The 25,994-nt window shown below is 53.4% G+C and overlaps 2 protein-coding genes across 3 annotated transcripts in view; one reads left to right on the forward strand and one right to left on the reverse strand.

The window, feature by feature from the left end:
• GPSM1 (G-protein signaling modulator 1) overlaps positions 1 to 20,831 on the forward strand; it is a 69,406-nt gene extending 48,575 nt beyond the window's left edge. For both annotated transcript variants that reach the window (XM_010570784.1, XM_010570785.1), the window contains 3 exons: positions 16,576 to 16,735; positions 19,971 to 20,179; positions 20,643 to 20,831. In XM_010570784.1, the coding sequence (XP_010569086.1) occupies positions 16,576 to 16,735; positions 19,971 to 20,179; positions 20,643 to 20,831 (558 nt within the window). The remainder of the gene's footprint in view (positions 1 to 16,575; positions 16,736 to 19,970; positions 20,180 to 20,642) is intronic.
• A 2,407-nt stretch (positions 20,832 to 23,238) lies between these two features.
• DNLZ (DNL-type zinc finger) overlaps positions 23,239 to 25,994 on the reverse strand; it is a gene marked incomplete at its 5' end in the record, with an annotated part of 6,541 nt that continues 3,785 nt past the window's right edge. Inside the window, 2 exons of the mRNA XM_010571097.1 lie at positions 23,239 to 24,289; positions 25,622 to 25,782. The remainder of the gene's footprint in view (positions 24,290 to 25,621; positions 25,783 to 25,994) is intronic.

Here is a 25,994-nt window from a genome sequence, read left to right on the forward strand (position 1 = left end):
AACAAGAGTTCAGTTCCTGGTGTCACGGGGCAGGGAGCAGAGCTGGAGGGCAGCGTGGCATCCGTGGCAGAGCCGGGCAGGGAGGTCCTGCTTGCCCCTGCTGAATCGTGGTGTTGTCCAGGCAGCGCTCAGATGTCGGGTGCCCCCATCCATCCCCTGTGACTTCACCGTGGACTGCAGAGTTTGCCAGATGGATGTTGGGGTGCAAGGTTAAATACAGCCTCGGGGGCTTCCTCCCAGACACTTGCACTCCGGCCCCGAAGCATCTTTTTCCCTGGTTGTCTTGTATTGTTTGAGAGAGGATTAAACTGATACTTCCTCGCAATCCCTCAGGAACTTGAACATGGCAGGGTTGCACCAGGCAGCCTTTGCTACTCTATGGTGGCTGTCAGTGCATCCTCCCTCTCTTTTAAGATGAGGTAGCCTCTTTGTCTCATTGATGTGTAAACTACCGCAATGCAAGCGCAGTGCAAATGCACACCCTCGTTTATCCCACAGCCTTTATGTTTTGTTTAACTGCATGGGTATAATTATGCCATTATCGTTGGTCAGACTTTCTAGTGTAAACGTGCTCCGAGACCGAGAGCAAGGGGGATGGAGAGGAAGAGAGAAGCCAGAGTCAGGGAGAGGGAAGGCGGCTGCTGCTAAATTTAAGACTGTTCCTATGACACCTGGAGACTGCTGTGCTGGTGTCAGTCCTGTTGGAACTGAGCAGGTAAACACTGAGCTGCGGCTCGTTCTTGTAGTGCTTTATCTTCCTGTTCAGTTTGTGGGACCTTCTGTAGTGCTTTGGGCAGACGCAGACCTGGGAGAGAGGCTGCACTGAGATATTTCCTAGCTGGAGGCAGGATGCGCTGGAAGACTTTCTGGAGGGCTCGAGTCTGTCGGGTATCAGGAGGCTCTTCCAGGGGTTTGAGCTGTTCAGAGAAGTGGCCAGTGATCAGGTTGCCTCCCCAGAGTCATCTTAAATTGTCTGACCTTTCTTTCCGTATGTCTATATGAGTTTTTTTGTTAAGCTCTAGGGCCCTTCTTTTCTTTAGCTCCTCTTCTCTGACTCAGGTGGGCTGGTTGCACAGATGCTGCATGAGCCAGGAGAGATTTAAAAAACACTCTCCCACACCTAGAGGTGCAGCAGAGCCAGAGCCAAGGCTCTCATAAGTTTTGCTGTGCAGAGCCGTGACATGCTGGTCCTCGCTGGGACTTGGGCGCTAGCATGGGAGGCAGGGAAACAAGGGGGTAGATAGAAAATCTCTGCAAAGTAACTGCACGGAGATGGTGGGGGGAGGCAATAGCGTTTTCTGGCTTGCACTGCCTCTGCTGCATTCATTGCCTCATAAGTAAATTATCAGTTTCTTCCTTAAATATTAACAACTGCCAGGTAATGAATTCCCCCTCTCTGTTTTATAATGGCACTAAAATTGGGAATTGCCTTGGTTTTCTCTGTAATTATCCAATGAGAGCGTATGAGTGAGAGGGAGGCACGGCAGAGCTGGGCCTTGCAGGCTCGGCTGCAGGCAAGTGTCGTGCCTGGGGGACTGAACCCAGGCACGACCCTTCCCAGTGGGCAGCTCCGGTGTGCGGGGCTGGGGCTGCGCAAGCAGCGATGTGAGGCTTATGGGTTTATGATCCTTCATTAAGTTACTTTTTCTCATGCAGGGGGGGTGGGTTTGGGAGGTAGGCTAGCATACACAGTTGGAGTAAAAGCCAGAATTACCTGCCAGGCTCCTCGGTATCCCACGGAGGAGAAGCTGGTCCTGGTGAGGTGTGGTTGGGAGACTGGGTGGGGAGGGAGCAGTGTCCGTGGCAGGGAGAGGTGAGGCAGGAGCCATCCTGATCCTCCAGGGTGCTGGGGACAAATGCTGCACTTGCCTCTCTCTGGGGAGCCCCTCCTCGGTGCGGATGGCACCGCATTTCGGACAACTCTGTGACTCGAGGTTTGGTTTTGTGAGACACCGGTTGTCTCCAGAGCTGTGCACGGGTCCCTGCACTCTCTCTGCACAACAGTCCACGTTGTGCCAGTCCAAGGCTTTTCCTTTGCATCCTCTGCCTTGCTTATCTGGGTGGCCAGAGGAGACTTCCTTAAAATCAGCCCTGCAGAGTCCAGAAATAGGAGTCCAGAGACTCTGCCTTAGATGCCTTGGGCGTAATGTAGACGGCTGCCTGGCTTGATTTGAGAAGCAGCGATCATCTCTTCTACCCACAGCTTTAGCTTATGAGAAGGATATGGGCACTGGCTGCTTTAAGCACCCTTTGCAGCCAGGTCCCAGGAGTGTCTCTGCTCAGAGCAATGGGCTTTTCAGCACCGAGGAGACTCTCAATTGATGCTGTTTTCATTTTGGAAAAATGACAGCTCTGCTACGGAGCCCCTGAAGGTTGCAGGGAATGGTTTTGACGTTTCTTAATTTAAGCCAGAAAAAGGCCAGACTGTGATCTCTGGGTCACCTGTGAATATTTGACCCTTTGGGGTGCTGAAGCAGAAGAAATGACCCCTGCAAGGTGCGCTGCACAGCACAGAACAAGTGTTAACTCTTCTCTCCCCTTTGTCCTGCAGATGATGTGGAGGACAAAAGCTAAGTAGAAAAGAGAACCTGTCACCACTTAAGAAGCAGATAACTCCCACGCACTCTGTGGGACAGGACTGATGTTGGCAGGGCAGATGGTATCTGTATGGGCCGCAGCTCGATCAGTATCCTTTATCTGGGGCGGAGATGGGTGAGGACTGCTTGCTCAGGGCTTGTCCCAGAGCTGCCCTTGCAGTGACCTGCCCACATTTTGCTCTGAACAGAAGCAAGGCAAAGGTGTCGCTGCCTCTAGGCCTTGTCCTCAGTGAGATACTTCAGTGCTTAAGGTCCCAGACAGAAAGCTGAATTCCTTATCTTCCTCTCTTTGGGATATTCTTGTTACTGGTCCATCCCCTTTCTGCTTCTTCCTGCTATGCCTGTCCCTTGTTTCTCCTCCTCCCAGGCTGAGGATGGGTTATGAATCAAAGCTGTGCTGTGGAAAAGAGATAGGAGGCAGGATTTAACACAAGCCTGTGCTTGTGCATCAACTGAGTGCAGAAAAAAGGAAGGTAATGGCTGCCCCATGTGCAGGAGGGCTGTCCAAGCCCTCAGGTGCACAGAAGTTACACCAAGGACCCCCAAGGTCTGGATGCTTCTCAGATCCCTTGGGCTGAGGATCAGAGGAATGTATGAAAGCATGTCGGAGAATCCCATAGTCCATCCATAACTGGCTAAGTGCGGAGGCCAGTTTTGGAGCTAGAAAACTATAAGAAAGAGCCTCTTACCAGAGGAACCTGCTCTAGGAAGGAGGTGAAAACTGAACTGGTTCTCCAAGGTCCCCCAGCAGATCTTTTCTGGAGGTTACGACAGAAGGTCTGCAGACCGGCTAGTCCAGTGGTCCAGGCTGGAGCTGACTAACCAAGCTACCGAAATACATTCTTCTTCCCTTGACTCACTGTAACTGAGTTTTCAGTTATTGGCACCTTGAAGCCATAATTGAGGTCTGCGTTCCTCCTTGCACAGCCTTTTTCTCCCAGCAAATTGTCAGCCGTCAAGTGGTATGAGACAGTAAGAGAGATGTTACGCTCACCATTTCCTAGAAACTGTCACTTTAAAGAGAACAATACTAAAAACAGGGATGAATTGAAGCCAGACCCAGAGCAATAAAACTCGAAATATTTGACTTCTCTCAAAATCTGGAACTCTTCATTCATTTCTAGGGTCTCTGCGGTGCCTGGGGCACTTTGTAAGTTCACAGTTCTGGCCTCTCGCATTTAATAAACTGCACATGCGAGAAGAGCTGAAAAAAAAAAAAATCTTAGCTCAGGTTCTCTTTGAATGTAAATCAGCATAACTCTGCTTAAATCACTGGAGCTATGATGACACCAGATGACACAGGGGCCTCTGGTGACCGGGGATTTTGTTTGGTTTTCTTCTACAACTATCTCTTGCTCAGGCAAATGCGAGTGCGAGAGGTAGCATGGCTGTGCCAGCAGTAACCTGTATCTGTGGCAGCGCCGGGGACTGAGCTCCCAGCCGTGGCACGTAAGGATGAGTGCCTGATGGACCTGGCCGGTCTCTATGGGTGGACTGAGGCTGGGAAGGGAGCGTAGTCTGGTTGTGCTTGCTGGAGCCGTGATGTGTGTTGTTCTGTTGCTTGGTGGGTCTACGTAGATAATCTTATCTGTACCAGTAACTTGTGTTTCTGTTTATATGAACTATATTTAAAAAACAAGGAAATGCACCCTAATAATATGGGCTTTGGGTTTCGTTTAAGGACAGACCTGTAGCAGTGCAGGAGCGTGTATAATCAGACCAGTTTTGTCTGTATCTTATCTTTGATAGTGGCTGTTACCAGCTGCTGGACAGGGCTCCAGCACTGGAGGCTCTCCCAGAAGACACAAACACAGCACAACCTTGGGGCAAGTTTGGCTTTTGTCTGTTATTGCCCAGCTTGCGAGAGGCCAGATTGCAGCCTGTGAGCAGCTTGTCCAGTGTGGTCACTTGGGCATCCTGCCCAGGGGCCACCCCGCTGCCTTCGTTCATCACCAGCGCAGCTCCGTCCCCAGTATTCGCTGGCGGTCAGGCAGGAGCGTTCAATGACCCAGGCGACGGGCAGGTTGTTCTCTAACCCACTGCTTATGGATAGACATGGTCCCATCCAAAGCCAGTCCTCTCTTCTGGATTTAGGATAGTCTTGGGGTGAGCAGAGGTTTTGGGGTCTCTCTGGGTTCTCTTTGTGTCTGTGCTTGTAGGTGCAGGAAACCGAGGCTCCCTGGGAGCTGGCTGAGGGTCCTCCATGGTTGCAGGAGTAAGGAGAAAGATGTGAATCCATAAATCAAAGGAGCCTGAAATGAAGAAGGTTCAAGTGCTGTTTCTTGGAGCTCTCATGATAAAAAACCGTTGTGGCAGCAGGAAAGCTCCCTCTGCCCCTGTATGAGTGTGAATGGAGCTGTCGGGAGGGGGGGGATGTCAGGGTTAGAGGTGCAGGCAAGCAAATCCCAGCTGGACAGGAGAAGGTCACCCTGCTTTTGGCAGTCACTGCTGGCTGCCTGCTGGCCAGGGCACAACCCGTGTCCGGGGTTAACGTGGCAATCACGAGCCTCTGCTCGCACCTCACCTTCAGCCTGCGTCCACATTTCCCATTAGCAGTGCTATTTTTGAGCCTCCCAAGGCAATTAACACCAATTAATCTAAAAAAGCCTAAATAATGGTTTTTCAGAGCCCCCGGCTCCTTCCTGTTCCCCATGCGGCCCCAGAAGACTGCAGCCCGAACCTGGCAGAGAGCTGAGCCCGGTTAAGTGCTTTGCGTGCAGGGAGAGCGGGGGAAGCTTCTTGGGGAGATGTGCAGTTAGAGAAGGGTCCCGAACTATCCCGTGGATCCAACTTTTCCATCCTGGATCGTGGTGTCTGTACCACAGAGGGGTGCAGTTCCCTGCAGTGCTCGTTCTGCTGGAGGAGAGGGGGAACCAGTTTCTGCAGATCAGTGCAGCCCTCTCTTGAGAGCCAGCAAAGAGTGAGCCTGCTGAATATGCTTGGGTGCAGGAGGTGCAACTCCCCTGGGATGTGCAGAAAAGTCCTTGAAGGATTTTTTAGCTGTATCTAAAGCCATTTGCATCCTAGTATTCTCTGGGAACTGTCACGTGGAGCAAATCAGCCTCCCTGTCTTTGCCTTCCCCAAATGGGGTGTAGTTTCATCTTGCCCTTTTAACTAGCACGTACCAGAGCAAAAGCTGCTTTTTGCTGATAGGAGAAGCTGTTCCTGTGTTTGCGTGTGATTTTTGTCTTACCTGTTTAAGCTCTTCTGAGAAGGGCTGTGTCTGACGATCGTTGAAATGGTAAACCCATGGGTACCAGCCCCAGCATCCTCCCTGCCCCCAGCAGGGCCAGGATTTCATGTTTTGTGGGGTGCCTTGCATAACAAGGCCTTGATCTTGAGCGCAGCCTTCAGGCATTACTGGAATATGAGTAAATAATAATTAAGATTTGGGCGTTTGCTGCAGTGAAGGGTGTTTATATGAAGGTTAGATGTGCGTTATGGGTGCTAATGTAGACGGGTGTGTGCGGATCCACCGACTAACTTTACCCGATCGTTACCACCCCTGGTAAAGGTGCTGCATCTGTTCAGCTGGTTTTTAAAACAACGCTATGCTAAGAGCAAGTAGGTGTCTAAATAAAAGTACGTTTCAAGAAAGCAGCACAATTTTGGCAATCCAGAGACAAGTAGGCTTTTTTTGCAAAGCGTTTTCAAAGCAAATTGTCAGTAGGTTCCAATTTCAGATGCACCGAGCACAGTATATTGTGGGGAGGAGGGCATATCTGCTGCTGGGGGAGCGTTGGATCATTTCCATCGCTGAAGACGAGCGTCTCCTTCACTGGCAGCGGGCTTATAGGCACCTGTCTCCTCCATCACCTCCTACTCCTCGGTAGGGCTGGAAGTGGGGAGGTGGTGGTGCGGACTAGTGGATACAGTAGGTGACTGGGAGTTGAGCACTGTATGTTAACCTTGGCTTCTGTGCTAATTAATCAAGAATATGGGTTATATCCTTTAAAGCAACGGAGTTATTTTGGTTTAGCAAATTACTGCCACTCAGCTGAGACTCAACAGCTGAGTGTGGTCCTAGTTCCACCTCCCTCCAACTGCAAAGTAAATCACTGCAACTAGTTTCAGCTAAAATGTTGTGCTTTCCTGCTTGGGTGTGTAACGGTGTGCACGGCCAGGTACCGCAGCTCTGTGTGAGGGTGGGCATTGGTTATGCTCCAAAAACTTACTGCTTGCTGGCATCTGTCTGTAACCTGACTTGTTTCGACCAAGTAGTTCAGGTTCACTCCCAGTTTTGGTATTTAAGGGGTGCTCCGGGTTTTTGATGGGTCAAATTGGCCTCTGGAGCTTCCCCTCTTCTTCTGTGGACTGGAGAGACTGACCTGGAATGATAATGCTTCTAACTTGTCTCCTTGGTTAGTAATTTAAGCTTTAGGTGCTAAATCTAGGCTTGTGTGTTTCTATTAAATGGTGACAGGGAAACCCAGACTGGCAATGGTAAGTGCTGTCAAATCCTATGTGGGAAAGTTGCTACATGAACTACAGAATATTGTTGTAGCTCTTTGAGGACTGTTTGAATATGCTGACTAATATATTGCCTCTCAAAGAGAAAATAGAAGTAATTTCCGTGCCATGGATGCACTGGTCTCAGCAGTGAGGGCTGGCTACCTGTGATTTCAGGTAGATGACAGTGTAGCTGGGGAAAAAGTGCAAATCCAGAATTAATAAGATTGCTGCACAAAGTGGCCAAATCTGAGCACGTTTGTGCTAACTTTTCAGGTGGTCGGATCAGCACTGCAAGTAGCAAAGGTGTCAGTAACACTTCAGCCAGACACCCACGCAGGCCTGCCACACTGTCTCAAAATAAAAGCGAAAACGATATTGTCACCTGCTATTGATCCAAAGGGGTGGATTTAAGCCACGTGTGGCAGTAGGGCATGCTCCCAACAGGTCAGCAGTTACTGTATTCAGGAAGGAGGGAGCGTGGGTGAGTTATTTTGATTTTGTTTGAAACAATAAAACCCAAGTTATTTGAAATCTTAACAACAGAACCAGCTTTTAGCACCGGCGTTTATAGGGATGAGTGGGCGAGTTGTTTAAAGGAAAAAAAAAATCTTTGAAAACAGTCCAAGTAAGGGTGATAATTTCATCCTACAAGGAAAGCACGGTGCACACGTTGTGTTTGAGCAGCGTGTGAATGGTCTGCACCAGGGGCTGTGGCTGTGCAGTTTGCAAAACGCGCTGACGGGCACCTGCGTGCCGAGGGCACCCTCGGGCGCACGCTCACAGCTCCCTGGTGCGAGACCTGGAGTCTGAAGTTGCAGGTGGTGTCTCTGCAGATCGCAGACGGCTCACTCGCTCTCATTTGCTGCATCCTAAACTCAAATGCAAAAAGTTGCTTCCTCTTGCTGTTCCAAGCACTGACCTCTTGTGTGTGGGCTCTGCTCCTTTCTCCTGCATTTCACCCCCAATACCAGCTTCAAATGCCCCCTTTCATAGCTGTCCCAAGTCAACTCAGCTCTTCAGGTAAGGGGCAGAGTCTCAGTTCTGGTTCATTCCCCTCTTACCCCTCTCCACCAAAGTATCCCCTTAACTCAGCTCCCCAGCAGCGCAGCAGCAGGGAAACGGTGGCCGCAGCACAGACGTTCTGCTCGCGAGAGCTGCAGCGATGTCTCTGCCCCCACACCGAGCGCGACAGCAAGCAGATCGGCTGTGCCCTGCTCCTTGCCCTTCCTTGCACCTTCTTTCCCTCCTCAGTTGCTGTAGCATTTTAAAAAATTAAATTGCAAACTAAATTGAAGTTTAGTATGTGAGCTCCCCAGGCAGCAGCTTAGTTTGAGGCTGATTCCCAGTTGTCTCTTGCCTTCCATAGCCTGTGGCATCAGAACAAAATAGGTGCAGAGTAATTGCCTTTTGCCCGCTCTGTCCTGACACGAGGATTTTGCAAGGTCCTGTGTGAAGGAGAGTTGGCCTCTTCTCCTGGCACATGACAGATGGGGCTGCCCCACAGGACAGATCCTGGCCAGCATCACTGGTGCTGCGGAGGGTCTTCTTGCATGTCTGCAGCATCCCCACCGCGGCGGTTCTGCCCGTGTCTCATCAGCACAGGGTGTTTTATCACTTGTTGCTTCAGAGCTTGTGTTTGCCCCTGAGCACAGCCTGACCCCCCCCCCGTCAGCCAGGTCGGCACCGATGGATTTGCAGTCCCCGACCACGGCTGCCCCAGCCCTGCTGCTCTCCTCCTGGAGATGCTTTATGCATCCGTGATGCCTTGTCCTTTGGGTCAGGATTGTTGCGAAGCCCAGAGAGGCTTCCCAGCCCCTCTTGGTGGATAGGAGGGGTCTGGGGGCTGAGATCCGCCATGCCCTGTGTGCAGTCTGGCAGGGGCCAGAGCCAGGTACCGAGCCAGGAGTCCTGATCTCGGACCCCACACAGTTTCCATGTTTCTAATTACTGGGTGGCTCCTGGAAATAAATTTACTGGTATGGAAAGGCACAGGCAGTCCCCCAAAGCTGCATTTGTTCAGGATAAAGAAACTTCCTACTTTTGCAATGAAAAATGAGAGTGAAGTGTAAGAGGACAGTGTGGACAGAGAGCCGAGAGTGCCAACGGGACTCTGTCCTCGTTTTGCTGCTGCCCTGCCAGGTGGCCTTTGGCAAGCTGCTTCTCTTTCCAGTGACCCATTTCAGTGTCAGAAATCCACATTTCACATTCACGTTTCACAAATGGGAGGTAAGAGCAGCTCTTTGGCTGTTACGTAGCATTTCCATCTTTCCATGTTTAAAACCTTATTGCAATTAGAAATGTCCGTCCGTTAAACAGTGGTACATTTAAATCAAGGATGCCTATGGCTGAGCATCTTTGGCTTTTGCAAGAGGACAAAAAAAAAAAATCACGTATCTAATAATATGAGGAGCAGGAGGACTATCTGGAGCTAAAAATGGTCCTTCAATATTTTGGTGCTTTAAATCTGAGTGATCATATTGTGTCTGTATGTGCACAGTGCATTTACTGTCGTGGTGCGTGTGCCTGTAGAGCTGAGTGTGTTTGCAGATGTAGTTTAGGAAAATTGATCCCAATCTATTTTTAAGGTAAAGTGTGTGTGGTGGGTAGGAGGTGAGGAGGTGGAAGGAAAGCTAAATATTCGCATAGCTCCACTGTGTGTTTAAGAGCATCATCTAATAACACTAGGATCGTGGCAGCGAGGTGAGGGAGAGACGAGCGCTTCGCTGGAGTCCACCCCCTCGTGCAAGGGCACAGGAGTGACTCCGGGAGGAGCGTGGCGAGCAGGGCTGTCGCTTTAAGCTGCATCTCGCACCCAGTGGGTCACTGGTGCTGGCGACGTTCTTCACATGGCTGCGCGCTCCGCATAAATCTCTGCTCCGGCAGCCGGAGCGGAGCTGGAGAGAGCTCTCTCTGGCTGCTAGCGGTAGCTAAAGAGCATCGAAGCGGCAGCCCCGCATCGCCAGCCTCTGCCTGGCGAGGTGAGGTTGTTCTCGCCCGTGGATATGTAAAAGCTGGAGCCTGGGGAAGAGCTGGCTGCTGAGGTCAGTAAGTAAAACTTGGTTTTTGTTTGTGTTTCCCTTCTGTCCTCTGAAACGAGAGGCTAGATCGGGGGTGAGAGAAGGAGGTAGATAGAGAAGAGAGATTTACTCAGGCCAGGCTTGGATATTGCCTGTGTGTGCTTGTTTTTTTTTAAAGTTTGCAGGTAGCTTCAGTTTGAACTTTTTATTATTAATATTTTTGCAACTTTCTGGGAAATAGATGCAAGCAATGCACAGGCTGCTCGAGTGTCTGCTGATGTCTTACAGCAGAGTGTGACAAGTGCGGTTGGTGGTTTTCTGTGGCTGGCAGTGCTTACTGGGGGAGGACGGGGTGTCTGCCGGCCAGCCCTGCCTTTTAGAGGGAGTGTGGCAGCAGTGCTCGAGGATTGGCATTGAAAGGGAAGTGCTGTCCTCAGCAAAGACTGGGCAAGTTTAACAGCTTTTCTGACTTTGAAGATGACGGTCTCATCAAGGAGTGGAGACTCCAGCCGAGGTGTTGGTGGCCGGGGACTGGGAGACCCCCGCTCCCGAGCCCCAAGATGATGCTCCAGGCGTTTCACCTCCTGGTAAAACAGGCTGCGGCTTTTGGCCATGGGTTTGCTTCCACTCCTGTCCTCCAGCCTCCCCCTGTCTTCTGGGAGGCTTTCTGCAAACCTGCCCTCCGGTGCCTTTCACCAGGTGAAGCGATGAGCTGGGGAAGTTAATTCAGTGCCTGATGTACCTACGAGGTGAGGGGGTTTGGGGTTGTGGCCATGCCAGTGGTGCTGGCCCCTGTGGTGGGTTTGTCCAGGGCGAGGTGTTGGGGTGATGCAGGGATAGAGAAAAGCCGTGTGGAGGGGACTGGCAAGCAGTGGGGCTGTCCGGGATAAAGTGCTTTCAGCACTGGCAGTCACCAGCACCACCCCTGCCCCACTCATGCCTGGTGACTTTGAGGTTGGCTGCCTTGAAAAGAGAGGAGGTAAGCAGTTGTGATGTATCTGCGTTATAGAGGGAGAGACAGATAAGGCATGGCACGCGGGTGTAGAGGTGTTGGAATGAATATCTGCTAGGCCCTGGGCAGATAAGCACCTGCTAGAACAAGGGGCACAATTTTTCCAAGAACAGTCCGCAGTCGAGAGCTTGGCACTGGGGACCGATCGCTGGGTCCTGTCCCAGCTCTGCCACTGCGTCACTGCAGGACTTGGTCAAGTCACTTCATCTCCACGTTGTCTCTTCCCTGAAATAAGGTGAGGAGGAGTATTCGTGGTGGACACGTTTAAATGCCAAGGCAGTGCTCTCTGAGGGAGTAATGGTGAAAACTGCTGCATTATCACTGAACCTGCTGCCATCCTCACCTCATCCCTGACCTGGCCCACACGCCAGAGCCAGATCGCCTTTGAGCAGCAGCTCCTGAGCTGGATCCGCTGTGCCAGACCCACTGGGGTCCATCCACCGCTGGGCAGCAGGTCCTGCCCACAGGTAGGACAGCACCGTCCCCCTCAGAGGGCTGGATGAAGCCGCCGCGAGCGGTCCTTGAGCTTGACAGCTCCTTGCTGCATCGGGGCATGTCTGCAAAAAGTTGAGCCTGGAGGAGAGGAGGGGAACCAAAGGCAGGCCAGCGCCCTGTGGGGACACCAGCTGCGAAAGGAGAAGCTGATCTGACAGAGGAACAAGGTTTGGCCCTTTGGGTAGCTCATGAGAGCACCTGCAGTTTGGTTTGGTGGGCGAAGCTCCCTTCGAAGGGAACGTTTCACCCGTGCGTGGTACAGCAGGTGCTCTTGGCACGTGGCGGTGGCAGGAATCGCTGGAGGATGTGCCGTGGCTCTGCCAGAGCAGAAATCATCCGCCGTGGTCCTTGGGGACCTCTGGAGCCCTGTCCCTGGAGCAACCCGGGAGCGTGTTGTTGCATGGCCATAATCAGACAGGCTTTTGGTGGGGCTCAGCAGCAAATGCGGGGAGAGCTGTATCCCACCCTGGCTGCTGCTGCTGCTTCCCGGGGAGCCCTCTGGCACTGCCCAAGCTGACTTTAAACCCTGTGGGGGCAGCAGGAAGCTGTGGGAGAATCCGCCGTTGCCAGAGCTGTTCGGTTGAGGGTATTTCTAAGAGCAGGTGCCCGTGTGTGGTGGGGGAGCACGGCTGGGGCCGGCGGTGGTGGGTGTGGGCTGCTTGGGTGGCAAAGCAAGATTGGGGACAGGGTGCTCCCCAGGAGCGGCGTTATGGAGCAGAAAGCCATGAAAGAAAAGAAAGAAAACCGTGCGGAAAGCACGGTGCCAGTGGCATTGACCTGCTCCGACCAAGGACTTACCGCTCCTGGCCTGGGATGTGTGTGTGGGGCCGGGCAAAAGGACCACCCCCATCTGCCTGCCAGGGAGCACTGTGTCCTGCTCCACAGGGCCCTCAGGGATGGAAACACCATGTGAAACTAGCACGGAAATAATTAACATGTCCTCTGCCAATCCCGGGATGGGGCTCTGGAACGGGAACGTGTCAGAGAAAGGCTCTTCTCTGCAGAGACCCTGCAGGGCAGTGGCATCCAAGGGTGGAAACCCTGCGGGGCATTTGTGGGCTGTGGCTTTGGGTGTTGGGAGGTAGAAAGTGTTTTAGCTCTTGCAATTAGGCCTTCTACATTTGTTTAATGGCTTTCCTGAATCCGGGTGCAAATGGCCAAGGGGGTTTAGGCACAGGAGTCTGTTCTGACTTTGTTTTGCTTTGCATGGGATCACTTCAGCTTTGGCCTCACCTGTGCATCCAGAGCAGCTAATCTGAGGGATTTCCCCATGAGATGCTGGTCTGTGCCCTGCACTCCTGTGCCTGGGGGGCAGAGCCGGGCAGCCCAGGACCTTCTCATCCAAAGACTGTGAAAGGTTTTATTTAGTACGAGTGAGAGTTTATCGGAGAGGAAATAGGGTGTGTTTGTGCTCCGCAGGGCAGTGACCTGCAGCCTGGGAGAGGCAGGGGCTTGGGGCAGCCTGAAGAGCTGCTGGTCCCGGCTGAGCAGAGGGACAACCTGGGGCGGCATCGCTGCAGGGAGAGCAGCAGCAGGCACCCAATCGCTCCCTGCAGCTGCTCTTCGCTGCCTTTCCAATGCCTCAGCTGTGTTTTACACATCCTGAATCCAACCTGGCAGGTTAAACAACCTCCTCATCCACCAGCAAATATATGTATGCAAAAGCCTGGATGCCTTCCAGTGAGGGAGACCTGTTTCAGGTGAGTGAGTCCTGCGCCCGGGCTGTCTTTAGCCAGGTAGCTCAGCTCTCCGATGAGCTGGCAGTGCTCAGGTGGAAATACTGCTCACAAAAAACTGGAACAAAGCTCTGACCCCCACCTATGGGACCTCCACCTGCCTGGGATGGTGGTCGTCCCTCTTCTGCCAGAGGTTGGGGAGCAGGAGCAGAGGCTCCGTGCTTGTCCGTGTCCCTGCGTGGGAGAGGCGTGTGTGTCTCCATGGCCATGCCAAGGGCAAGCGTGTTTGCAGCCAAAGCTGCCCTGGGGGTGACCTCTGCAGTGCCAGCAGCCCCCAGGCTGTGGGTGCCAGCAAAAGCCCCGGGTCCCTCTGTCCAGTGCAAATGGGGTTGGTTTCCCTCTTTGTACGTGATGGAGGCTGGCTGACCGGAGGAAAGTAACAGTTGGCAGAATTTGGGTAGCTGTGGTGCTGGGATGAGGCAGAGCATGGGGAATGAGGCCAGGCAGGGACACCAGCCATGGGGTGAGAAGTGGTCTCGAGGCTGGAAACCAAAGCTGCTGCCCAGGAACCGTTTAGGGATCTGGGTCTCGGGCCCATGGTGACCGGTTGTTGTGTGTCTGTGCTATCGCAGGACTGTTGCTCAGCCCCGTTAGGGGATGCCCTGGCTCTCGGGAAGCCTCCTGACCATCCTGGATGTGCCAAGCCCTGGGTAAGCACAGCTCGGTAGCAGATGGTGCGCCCCGGGGTGTGATTACGCATCCATCTGCCCTCACAGCTCCTTCCTCGGGGCTAGGAGCAGACTGCGAGCGGAGGGAGCCAAGCACTCCGTGCCTTGTCATATTTGGGCGTTTTAATTAGAGAGGTGCAGGCCTGGGGCAGCGCTGGAGGGAGCCTGGCGTCAGTGGGTGCTGCCGCGTGCCCTGCTGCACCCCACGTCCCGGGCTGGCGCAGCACGTGCAAGCCCTAATGCTGGCCCACGGGCACTCGCCTCCTGCCCCTCCGGTTGCCACCAAACTGGGAGGTACCCAGGCATGCAGCCAGCCCCGTCCCACATTCACATGCACTGGCTGCTCTTCCTACTGATTCAGAGCATCCTTTCCTTTCCCAGGCGCCTTTTGAGCTGAGATCCCCACATGCGAAATTGCAGGGTCCCTGGCAGGATGCACCCGGGGGGGATCTGGTCTCTGCAGGGGCGAAGCCCCAAGCTGGGGGCTCTGACCTACGCGCTGCCCGGCTGCTCCCTGCAAGGCAAAACTTCTGTGGACCTGCGACTGCTCTGATTTACTCTGTGCGGTTGCGGGGAAAGCTAGAGAGAGGCTTGGTGTGAATGAGCCGGCTTCCTCCTCTAGCCTGAAATTTGGGTCACGCAAACCAACATAGCAGAGCTATGATAGATGTAGTTCATCCTTGGTTCAAGCCCAAGCAAGCTTTGATTTCCAAGGTGCAACTGTTGATGGTTCAGAGAGTCCTTCTGAGCTGCTATTTCATTAGCGGATTGGCACGTGGAAAGAGGTGAGAGGGGTTTTTCCCCTCCCTGATCAGTTCCCACATTGCTAATGTTCCTCTCTGGCCCGCTGCTAATTTTGACGCTGCCCTAAATAGAAGCTGAGTGCATCTCATCTGCTTCACTTAGCATACAGGAAAATTGTTTTCCTTCATTTACTGAATCCAACTTGCGGCTTTAACCCTGTCAGCACAAGTGTCTCCCTGTTGCAGACCTCCCTTGAAGGGCTTCGCTTGCCTCTGCCCCGACGGAGAGCTCTCTGCTGGGAACAGCACTGCACATGATAGGAGAGGGAGAGCTCCTGGGCTGCCCAGGACGGTCACCAGTAGAGCTGGGAGAGGAGCTTTGCTGCATGAACAGCCAAGGAGATCCCTTTCTCTGCTGAAAGGTCTTGTGCTCCGGCCCGGCTCTCCCTGTGCTCTCTCCATCTCTCTGCCGGGGTGTGCTGCTCCCCAGGAGGGACCCAGTGCTCCTTCCCAGATTGGCCTTCCCCAACCCCAGGCTGGAAAATAGCTCAGCACAGGCAGACCCAGTTGTAGGAGGTTTTGGTTAGTTTCTGTTCTGGTATTTCTTCCAGCATCTGGTGGGACCAGCTCAGCACGCAGGGACCCTTCCTGAGCCTGGCAGATGCCCCTCTTATCGCTGTCTAATTTTATATCCCATTCTGAGTGGCTCCTTGGAAAGATCTGCTGTTCCTACTGCACCGGCTGCTCCAGGGCAGGACTCTGGGTTCGCTCTCCCAGCATGGGGCGCACGGCCCCTCTCCGTGCTGGAACCGGACACAACACAGCGCTTTCGAAAGGCTGCCTTGAACGCGAACCCTTCTGCAGCACGACTTAAATATATCACTGTCTAGTGCAAGGTGCTTATTTGGGGCTCTTGTGCAAGAACCGTTTTCCTGAAAAACTATAATTTTGCGGCATTTGCAGCTCGGTGACTGTTACAACAAGCGGTGCGCTGAGGACACAGGAGCTCCGAAAGGAAGCATTGGGGGTGCAAGGGGCAGTGGCCCGCAAAGGTTAAATTTAGCTGGTTAAAAAGGACGGCTGAGTGCTGGCATGCCTGAGCTCGAGCTGAGCCTCAGCTGGGCACACAATAACACTTCAGCCAGGGCGTCTGCATGTTTTCCCCTCGTCCCTCGTGCTCCCAACCACAGTCCTTCTCTGAGCCCACCCCTTTGCCAGCCCAGAAGCTCCTCTTCCCTGCAGAGAAGTGCCAGGGTGAGTGCTGTCCCCTTTCCTCCCCTCTTTCCCTTTCAGCCTCCAGTTTGTTCTGAGCACTCAAGATGTTCTGCAGCAACAGAGGCTGCTCTGCGCAAGGCTCATCTGCTTGCTGGTAGGAGCCTGGCTCTGGTTTGGGCTGCAGAAGCGCCCAGAGTCTCTGGGGTCAGCCACAGTGTGGATGACCTGTTGGGGCGGCCGCAGGTCTCCACGGGATGCCCCATCTCGTGGAGCACAAGTTGCAGAGCAGCTCTTCACCCCACTCCCACTCAGGCGTCCCTGCGGGAGAGGGGACCTTCGTGATGCTCTGCCTGTGGCCTCCTCTAGGAGGGTGGTGTTAGATTTTCCACACCGAAAAGTGGCAAGGGAAAAAGGGAGAGGTTATTTCAGAGCCAGGAGGACAGAGGGACCAAGTAGCAGTGACCCCTGGCAGGCTCCAGGCTGCAGGGCTTGGCAAGCCGCGGGCACAGCCAGGAGCCGTCCTCTGAACAGACCAGGAGAGGGCACGACACGTTGCCGAGGCCACGCCAGATGGAGCAATTGGACGTGGGGAGTTGTTTGGGGCGTTCTGACTCTCATCTGTGTTTAATGTCTTTCCAGAAAATCAACCGGACCCCTTCGGATGAGGAATGCTTCTTTGACCTGTTGAGCAAGTTCCAGAGCAACCGGATGGATGATCAGCGCTGCCCGTTGGAAGAATGCCCATCGGAGGCTGCAGAGGCAGCTGCCACACCGGTCCCTGCCCTGGAAGAACGGATATGTAAGCACTGATGCGTTCATAAGTCACTATTGCTATGGGAGTGATGCTGCTCCCATGGTGTGGCCAGCTGTCGTGGTTTTACTGTGAATCTTACTGTTTTATACTGTTTTCCCCAAGCCTCAGCATTCTGAACTTAGCAGTCCTTTGGCAATCTCCATCATTATTTAAGGAAGAAAGAAACATTCTTATGTTAATGGTTGCTGAGGGAAAGGCTGGAGAATACGAACTAAGGCTTGGAGAGTAAACCAGCAAGAGAAATGCAAAATATACTTGGATTTTTTCAGTGTGGATCTTTTGAAGGTCTGGCCTTTTGAACAGTGAGGTTGGCACGAGGACTTCTGCCTCTGCCAGCATCTCCAGGAGGAAGATGCTGATGGTCATTACTGAGGGAGCCTTGTAAGAGCCTGGAGAGCTGGGGCATGCAGAGGGCTGGGGCAGGCTTTCACAGACAGGTTAAAGTATTGCCAGTTTTTCTCATAGCGTTGCCATGGAGGAAGAACTTCTGGATTTTGTACAGTTCTTGGATGCTGTCGTGATAGGTGCTGTGTAAGAACAGAGAAGCCGGAAGGATGGATAAACAGTAGGAAGCTCCAGCAGGCAGACAGCTAGCTCACCCATAGGAAGAAAAGGGATAAATTGAGGAAGCTGTCTGACAAATAGATGGGACAGGAAAGGCAGGTCAGGTCTGTGTTTGCGCTTTGGTTTCGCGTCTTTTTTTATGATATGGCGTTGAGGTCCTTTGTTTAAATCAAGCTGGAGAGAAGCATTAAAATGTGCAGGTCACACTTGCACACTTAATCACCACCACAAAGGGCTCAAAACACTTCATTTGAAGTGATGGATTTGTTTATCAGTTTCCAAATGAACACGAAGTACAAATAGGAGAGGAGGAGACCCCTGAGATCCCTCCGAGTGCGGCAAGAGCTGCAGCACGAGACTGCTCAGAGAAGTGGGTGCCAGAAGCAGTGAGAGCAGAGCGGTGTGGAGAAGGTCAGGCTGTGGCAGGAAGGCAGGTTGGCTGTGAGGTGAGCAGGTTTTTGTCTTCTAAAAATAGAGTGGAAATGAGCATCACTTTCTCAAGATACACATTTCTGATACAGAAGTGTGTTTGGCTGTAACAGCTGTGTAATTTAGGAGGCTGAGTTTAAAATATGGAGCTTTATAAAGAATGTACAAGTAGGCACAGGCTCTGCTTTTGTTTTGTCTCTGAGCCTTTTGGACATGTTATTTTCAAGGTTTCTTTGTGAGCTAAAGGGGAAGAAACTCATCTTTGAGTTAGCACTGAGATTTTTATGTGTTTCTGCAACTCCACGAGCTGGGGCTTTAAAAAGAGCACGTCGTGTCAGGAGGCTTGGGGCACCCTCTGCTCAAGTGCTGTGTGCTCACTGGGACAGTAACACCAATTCGGCTGTGTTTCTTACAGTTTTTTTGCTTGCCCCTGTCCCAAGCGCAGTGTCTGTTGTTTGGGAGCCTTTCACTGCCCAGCAGCTGCCAGGAGCCAACAGGCTCTTTCCATTGAGCGCTGCCCGAGAGGCGTTTCCAGCGCTGGGGGCTGACTCACTTGCTTTGCAGAGGTCCTGCCATTGCTCGTGTGCCGTGTTTGAAAATCCTCCCTTTGTCCCGTTGTTCCTCTGCCCTGCGCGAGCCGAGCCCCTCGGTGGTGCCGATGGGATGCTGCCTGGAGCAGGTGTGCAAAGCTGGGGGATGCTGCCTGGGCACGGCTGTGCTCCGGCCGTGCGGGTACTCCCCCCAGGGGTTTATAGAGTATAGATTATATGTATAGGTTCTGGACCGGGACCCTCTGCCACCAGCTCATGCCACCCCCCTCCCGGCAGGCAGAGCCCAGGCTGGCTCTGCTCCGCTCTGTGCGATGAGAAGAACCAGACCCCACGAGAGTTTTCCTCGCACGTGCTGTGACGCAGGTCCTGCGGCTCGTCATAGCCAGAGTGTCTCCAGGGCTCACCTTGACAGCGCCTATACTTGAGCTGGCCCAAAAAAGGCCGGGCTTCTGGGGGGGGCCTGGAAAGGATGTGCCGCCAGGTGAGTGGCTTAGCCAGGCCTGGGCTTTGCTAATTACCTGCCTGTAATTATACCCAGCCCTTGGGACTGTGCAGGGTGCCCATGGCCAAGCCGGTGATGCTCGGGAACTCTGTGTCACCTGCAATCGCTGGCACCTGCCCAGCCCGGAGCGAGGTGCGGGTTGGCCCTTGTGCAGCAGTGGTGCCTCTTGGCTCAAGGTGGAAACCCAGGTGGAAGCAGCAGTGGAAGCTGCCTGTAGTTGTGCTGGAAACAACAAGTGATCACTCACCGGCAGCGGTTAAAGTCAGGGCACTGGATCTTCTGGGCTGAGGTGGCATCTTTGGTGTCCCCCAGGAGCTGGGCGAAGTGCAGTAAATAGCAGGGAGCCCCTCACGGGAGGTCCAGCAGCAGGAGGTGTGACTGTGAGGTTCTGCTCTTTACCCTGTCAAGGCACCTGCTTTTCCCCTGTGCTGCCTGATGGTTTTGTGTGCGTGTGGCAGGTTTGTTGTGGGAGGCATGCTCTGGAGCGTACTGCGCTGTTTTTGCAGCCCCACAAATTGGATATGTTCATTTAAGAAGTATATTGGCCAGGGAGCCTGCTGGAGGCAGTGTGCACAGCCCTGGGGGGAGATGTGCTCCGGCTGAACATGGAAACCGCAGCTCTGCTGAACCGGAGCTTTTCCGCTTCCCATAGGGAAGGGAGGTTAGAGGGTCCTGCTGCTGGGCCGGGACCCGTGTGCAGGCAGGCTCCTCGCAGCCAGCCCTGCTCACCCTTCATGCAGGGATGCAGCCCAAGGCTTTTTCGGGAGGCGGGTACCAAGGGCTGTGCTGTAGCACCGGCCTTCAGAAAAGGGAGCGAGTGGTTGCGAGATGGGGCAGCGGGTTTTGCTCCCTGTAACACTTGTTGCTTTGATGGTAGGTTTTGGCTCACTTGTGTTGCCAGCACTGGGATTTTTCCTGCTCCGTGACACGGGGTGGAAGGAGATGCCGACGGTCACACAAGAAGCCGGCATCCTCCCGAGCTCAGCCGCAGGAGGTCTGGCTGTACAGTGAGCCCCGGTCCCTTGCAGGGGAGTGTGTAAGGCTCAGCTGCAGCCCAGTTGGTTGAACAGCGGTTTGGTGATGAGGATTTGGGCTTTCTGCAGAGCAGAACCGCAGCCGAGGGATGAGCAGGCAGAGCTGTGATCCTGATGTGTGCTCCTCTCCCCACTCACAGCACAGTCCTCCTTAATGGCGTCTCCACAGACGGAGGAGTTCTTCGACCTCATCGCCAGCTCCCAGAGCAGACGGCTGGATGACCAGCGTGCCAACGTGGGCAACCTGCCAGGCCTCCGGATAACACACAACAACCTGGGGCACCTGCGTGTAGAAGGGGATGCCCAGGAGCCCGGGGACGAGTTCTTCAACATGCTGATGAAGTGTCAGGTACTGGCAGGGCTGAGTGGGCTGCAGAGCTGGAGGGGGGGGACACTAATTTCTCCCACACGGGTAAACGCCATCCCCTGATCCCATCTGCCCTGCTGGGAAGGGCTGTGGCCAGCAGCTGCCCACCCGCAGCCCCGGGGACCCGGGCAGGTACTGGTCTTTGCCTCAGGTCCTTCTTTTTACCCTGTACCGAGGGCTGTGCTTTGTTACCACTCTACAGGGGAGAGGGTGGCTGGAGAACTCACCTTCCATGCAGTGCCTACAGCCCCGGGCTGGGTCCCTGCTCTTCCCGTATGCTGGAGCCTACAGTGGGGTGCAGCACTGCTGGTCCCGCAGCCCTGCACCCCCAGACGGGGAGCATGTGCTCTGGACACCTTTTGGGCACTGGTCCCAGCCCTTTACATCCATGACAGGACTCTCTTATCAGTACTCAGTCCTAACACCTGTTCTCCTCCCCATACAGTCCTCCAGGATAGATGACCAACGCTGTGCACCACCGGACTCCATCCCCCGTGGCCCCACCATGCCGGACGAAGACTTTTTCAGCCTCATCCAGCGCGTCCAGGCCAAACGCATGGATGAGCAGCGAGTAGATTTGGCCTCAGCCCAGGAGGAGGCAGCAGAGGAGCAGCAGAGGCCTGGTTCCAGCTAAGAACTGGGGTTTGGCTTGGGGGGTTGTTTTGGTTTCATTTTGTTTTTTAAAAAGGAAAAAAAAAAAAGCATAGGTGGTTTCAAAACCGAGCGCTCCTGTGCTACCACAGACTTCTCTCAGGAGCCGCCCCAGGGACACGGGAAGCCATACCTCCATTGTGTTGCACCTGGCTGCTCTGCAGAAGCAGTGTTACAGGAAGGCCCATCAGATGGGGGACGGTTTTTAAACAAGGGTTTTTTTAGGACACACGGCCACTGTAACACCAGGCACAGCACGAGGGAAGAAGACTTTGGCAGCCCCTTTGCTTATCACCTAAAAATCCAGGAACACAAGTTCCAGAACACAAGTTCTGGCTGTCGGCCAGAAGAAGAGCCCAGAGTGGGTAGTTAACTCCAGCCTTGATGTCTTTTATTTCCACAACACTTTTAATTTAATGGGGGAAGGGAAGAGCATCTTTTCCATTTTGAAGTCCTCCTGTCTTGCCTGCATCACGAGGTGACACAGATTGCTCTGGATCCTGCCCTGGAATGCCTTGCTCAGCTTCGTTCTTTCTACGGGAGGAAATGAGCCCAAGTCAGAGGTCACACCAGTGCTTTTAAACCTCAGCCCCGCCCCAGCTGCAGTCGTGGTCCCACACACCTTAAAGTTTATTTTAGGTTTGCCGAGGACTCTGCAGTGAGCCCTGTGACACCCCCTCTGCTTCCCCAGCCGCAGTCCCATGCAGAGCTGTACCAGGACGTCCTGAGCAGGAGCAAAGCCTTGCTCGCCCTGAGCTTTAGTGGGATTTGGTTACCTCTAGAGAACAGCCGTGCAGCAAAGCCCAGCTTCAGCCTGGGACAAAGCCTGAAAGGTAACCGCCAGCCGTGCAGCCCAAACTGCAGGCCCGAGACAGGGGCCTGTGCCCAGGAAGGGAGGAAGGAGGTCTCTGCTCGTCTGTTCAGCACAAGGCAAACACAGGCAACTCATCACTTCTGGTGCCACTGAGCCAGAAGTCTCGTGCAGGATTGTCCTGTGCGCCAGGTGAGTGTGCCCGAGGCAGAAGCTGGCGTTCGGCAATGATCCACTTCGAGAGCCAGCGAAGTTTCCTGGCCATGGCTTGTCAGGAGAGCAAATCAGAACCATCCCCTCCTCCCTTTTGTGTCCCAACAGCAGTCAGGGATAATAGCCCTTCCCTTCCCTTGTTTCTTACCAAACCAGTGCTGAGCTTCTCTCAGTCCCTGCAGGCCCCGGCAGAGCGGCTCCCGGTAAGGCACTCCGCTTCTGCCCAATCTGTCTCCAATAAATGGAGCCTCTCGAGAGCTCTAGACTGGGGTGTTGGCTGGGAAGTCAGTTCCACCCCACACACAAGTGCAAGAGCCTACGTTTGCTTTTATTCCTTCCCCTTTTGGAACAGTTGGAAAAGCAAGCCCAGGGAGCAGAAATCTAACTTCAGGAGGTGGAGTCTTTTTTCTTTCCTTGACTAGCTAGGCTATCTTGGACTTCAGAAACTCCAGTAATGAGTTCTGCCAAAGCAGGTATGTTCCTATAGAGGACAAATCAGCACTTTCTATTTGAAATGCATTTGATGGAAACATTTCCAACCAGCAGTAAGATTTTTAGACCAGTGATGCTGCTCATCGGGCATTTAACCTGCCTGCACTGACCATGTGGAGGGGTAGCTGCATTTTACCTGCTACCAGGGAGCACTCACCTGCTACGCTGCTGCATGGATCGCTTGGCCGAGGCTCGGCCTCCTTCCTGAGGCTGGTCAGAGCTCTGGAGAAGGGATAGGAGGACCTGCCCAGCCACCTACGTACTGACCCAGCTCACATTTGTAAAGAGGAGGAAAACATTGAAGATGACTTGATCAGCTGCAGGCTTGGGCCTGTGCAGCTCTCAGCCAGGTGGTGAACTGGAATCTGACCGTTAAGCTTTCAGAGATGTTAATTATTTGCCATATACTTGAATGTATAAGCTTATTTATTTTTTACATGTGCATTTGCTAATGTCATTTTAATGGGGAATTTCCAACCCACAGGTACTTTTTTTTCTAAAAAATAATCTGCCAAATGAATTAATATATTAGAAATGAATACAGCTCAAGGGGAAGGGGGGGGTTTGTGCTTAATAAATATTTGTGTCTAAGCTTCAGTGACAACACTTCATTTCCATTATTTCTTGGCCAGCCTGCCTGCTAGCAGGGCTAATGCTGGCCCTTTGGAACGGGGTTGGGGGTGGGTGGTGGTCTCCTGTGGCAGACATCACTACATCTAAATGTTAAGTAGAGGGTGTATGGACCCACCTACACATCACTTTACATTAAGAGCATGCAGGTCTCTTGGGCATCACTGCCATCCCCTGCTCTCTGCCTGCCTTAAATGCACAGCACCTATCTGACTGCACGGCTGTGGAGGGAGAGAGAGCCCTGAGCAAGGGCCCAAGCCCAGAAGTTACCAGGACGACAGGGCAGACAAAGCAGTGGCCGAGAATAGACCTTCTTTTCCCTGTCAGCTTGAGCCCTTCTCTAGGAATGTGGCTGAGCCTTTCCTTTCAGGCCCTGCCTGGGGGCTCTGGCTCAGCCCTGTCTGGGTGCCTTCTCGGTGCCTGGCCCAAAAGCTGTGTCTTGTTTCCCCGGCAGCAGCTACCAGAGGAAAAGGGCAGCAAGTGCTGCGCAAAGCCCTGGCATCAGCCCTTAGTGAAGATACTCACAAAGCAGCAGGCAGCAGTGCTAGCTCATTCCAACGCAGCAGGCATGAGCAGGCCATTAGACTTTGCTAGTAAGTGGGCCTGAGAGCAGCAGATTTTGGATCCTGAGCCCTGTGAGGATAAAGCCAAGTCACAGCTGGTCTTCCCATGCCCCACTAACTTGTGCTGGCCACTGCCAGTCCTGATCAAAGATTAATGAAAAGCCATCAGCTCATTCTCATCAGGCATTCTCACGCCTTCTCAGTGCCTGCACAAAAGCAGCTCTGTGCTAGCAGTCTCTGTGTGTGACTTGGGGACAGAACCATGCCCCCAGGTACACAAAGACTAGAGGCTTGAATTCCCAGGAACAGGTGAAATCCCTGTGAGTGAGTGATGAGGTCTTACCTGCTGTCTCTCTCTCTCTCTGTCCTTAGCAGCTGGGGAAGGGAGCACATGCTCTCCAGGTAATGTCCTCTCTTTCAGAGCCCCTGTGAGCAGGAGACAACGGCTACAGCTGAATCTCCAGAGCAGCTCACAGCCTGCAATGGTTGCTGCTCTGCCATACCCTGCACTAGCAATGTTCAGTGCCAGCCTTCCCCTTGCCCACACAGCTTGGTCCCATGTAGGGAAGCGTTCTCCAATGCTGACATCCACCGGATAGACGCGGGATTGCCAGGGCCTGCGCAGCACTAATGCGGGCTGACTCGGATCCGCTGCTGCTGCAGCTGTAAAGTGCAGGTTACTACAGAGCAGGGTGCTGTCCCCGGTGCAGGCCTGGAGGTGAAGAAGAGGAACTCTAAAAAAACCAGCAGAAACACAAGATACTGATCTCTCCTACTCAGCTGTACACAGACCTTGAGAGGCACTTGCGAGACAGGGCTGATGTCGGGCCTGTGGGGATTTTTGTGTTGCTCATCTGCCAAGTCACGTCAGGGCTGAGTCTCTCCACTTACCTCAGCCCTCCCCAGAGCCTCGTGCTGTTACTGCTCCAGCCGTCATTGATCTTCATCTGGCTGGAAAGGCTCTCAGCCTGCAGGAAGGGATGTGCTGGCCCAGAGCACCCAGGCACTGTAAATTTCAGTCTGGAGTTGGACAGCTTTTGGCAGCTCTCCATAGCAATCTCCTGGGACCCCGCTAGGCCAGAACACAGCCATGGGCTAAGTTAACTCCTGCACAGCTTTGCAGTAAGGCAGGGGCATCCCCGCACCAAATACCCCAGCCCAGGGACACAGCATAGACACATGCACGCAGGGTTTTGAGGGGAAGGCTCGCTTACCCTCACTGTGCCTCTCTGCCTACACTACAGTAGGACCTGGCAGCCCAGAACCCACCTACATTAGACCCTATGCAAGCAGCACAAATAAGCGGTAGATTCATTTCACAGCCCCCAGCACCCCTCCTCACTGCCTGCACTGATGCTACAGGAAAAGAAACGTACCTGCCCAGTTGTCACTTCAGCGAGGCAGGCAAATCGCCCTGAGAGGCTCCCAAGTGGCTCCTCGGTTCAGCTGAGCCCTCCACAGCACACGCAAGCGTAGTGGGGTTTAGAACTGCCGTCTCTGCGTAAGGCAGCACGAGGCACAGTCCCACGCAGCGCACACAACACATTCATGCACGCTGGTAGCAAAAAGCAGCAGGGGTTTATGTCAGGTAGCCCCAGCAAATGAGCCTCTGCACCCCAACCTCCCTCTCATTTGGGCCGGCGCAAAGGCCTTCCCTCAGCAAGTCCCATCACCACTTGCTTCCCAGTTCCACAGGGCCTCCATCTCACCCACCTTTACCAAACACCACTGCCTTCCTGCTGAGCATGGGCCAGAACACCAGTAACCCCTGCAGCTAACAGACGCGACCCATCAGAGTCCCACACTGGCCGGATTAATGCTGGCATTTGGCTGCACTACAAAAGGAGGATTTGCTCAAAGAGGCAGAAAACAAGAGGCAAAGTATTTGCCATTTTGCAGAAAAGCCCTCGTGGGACAGGATTCAGGAACAGGATCCATTCCTTAACAGCCACCATGAAATGCTTCAAGGAATGGGCAAATGGCCTTATGTTTGCCACCTGTCCTGTGAATACTACTTTGTACCCCTTGAAATCACCACCTCTCCTCTGTGCCACAAAGACTTACCCTGGTTGGCTGCACCTTCAGTCACTCTCCTCTGCTCTGCTGCACCAGGCCTTCACGTCACTTTTTTCCCATCTTGACACACCTCCCGTTCAGGAGAAAGGCTGCGTCTCTTCTTCCCGCTCCTTTAGTCTTTAGCTAAAGCAAGGTCTGCTGGGCTCCTCCTAGACAAAGCATGCTCACCTCTGTCCTCTTTCAAGAACAGACACACTTCCCTGTGACACAACATTTTTCAGAAAAACCCGCTTCAAAAGGGAGCACAAAATTCCTTTTTTACCTGCAATCTATTAGCAGCAAAACCTGTGTTATACATAAATTCCCTCGCATAACTGCAACCCTCTCCCCTTCCAGCTGAAAGCCCCAGAATGTTTTGTCA

Source organism: Haliaeetus leucocephalus, unplaced genomic scaffold (genome assembly GCF_000737465.1).
Source record: "Haliaeetus leucocephalus isolate CR32 unplaced genomic scaffold, Haliaeetus_leucocephalus-4.0 Scaffold306, whole genome shotgun sequence".
Lineage (NCBI taxonomy): Eukaryota > Metazoa > Chordata > Aves > Accipitriformes > Accipitridae > Haliaeetus > Haliaeetus leucocephalus.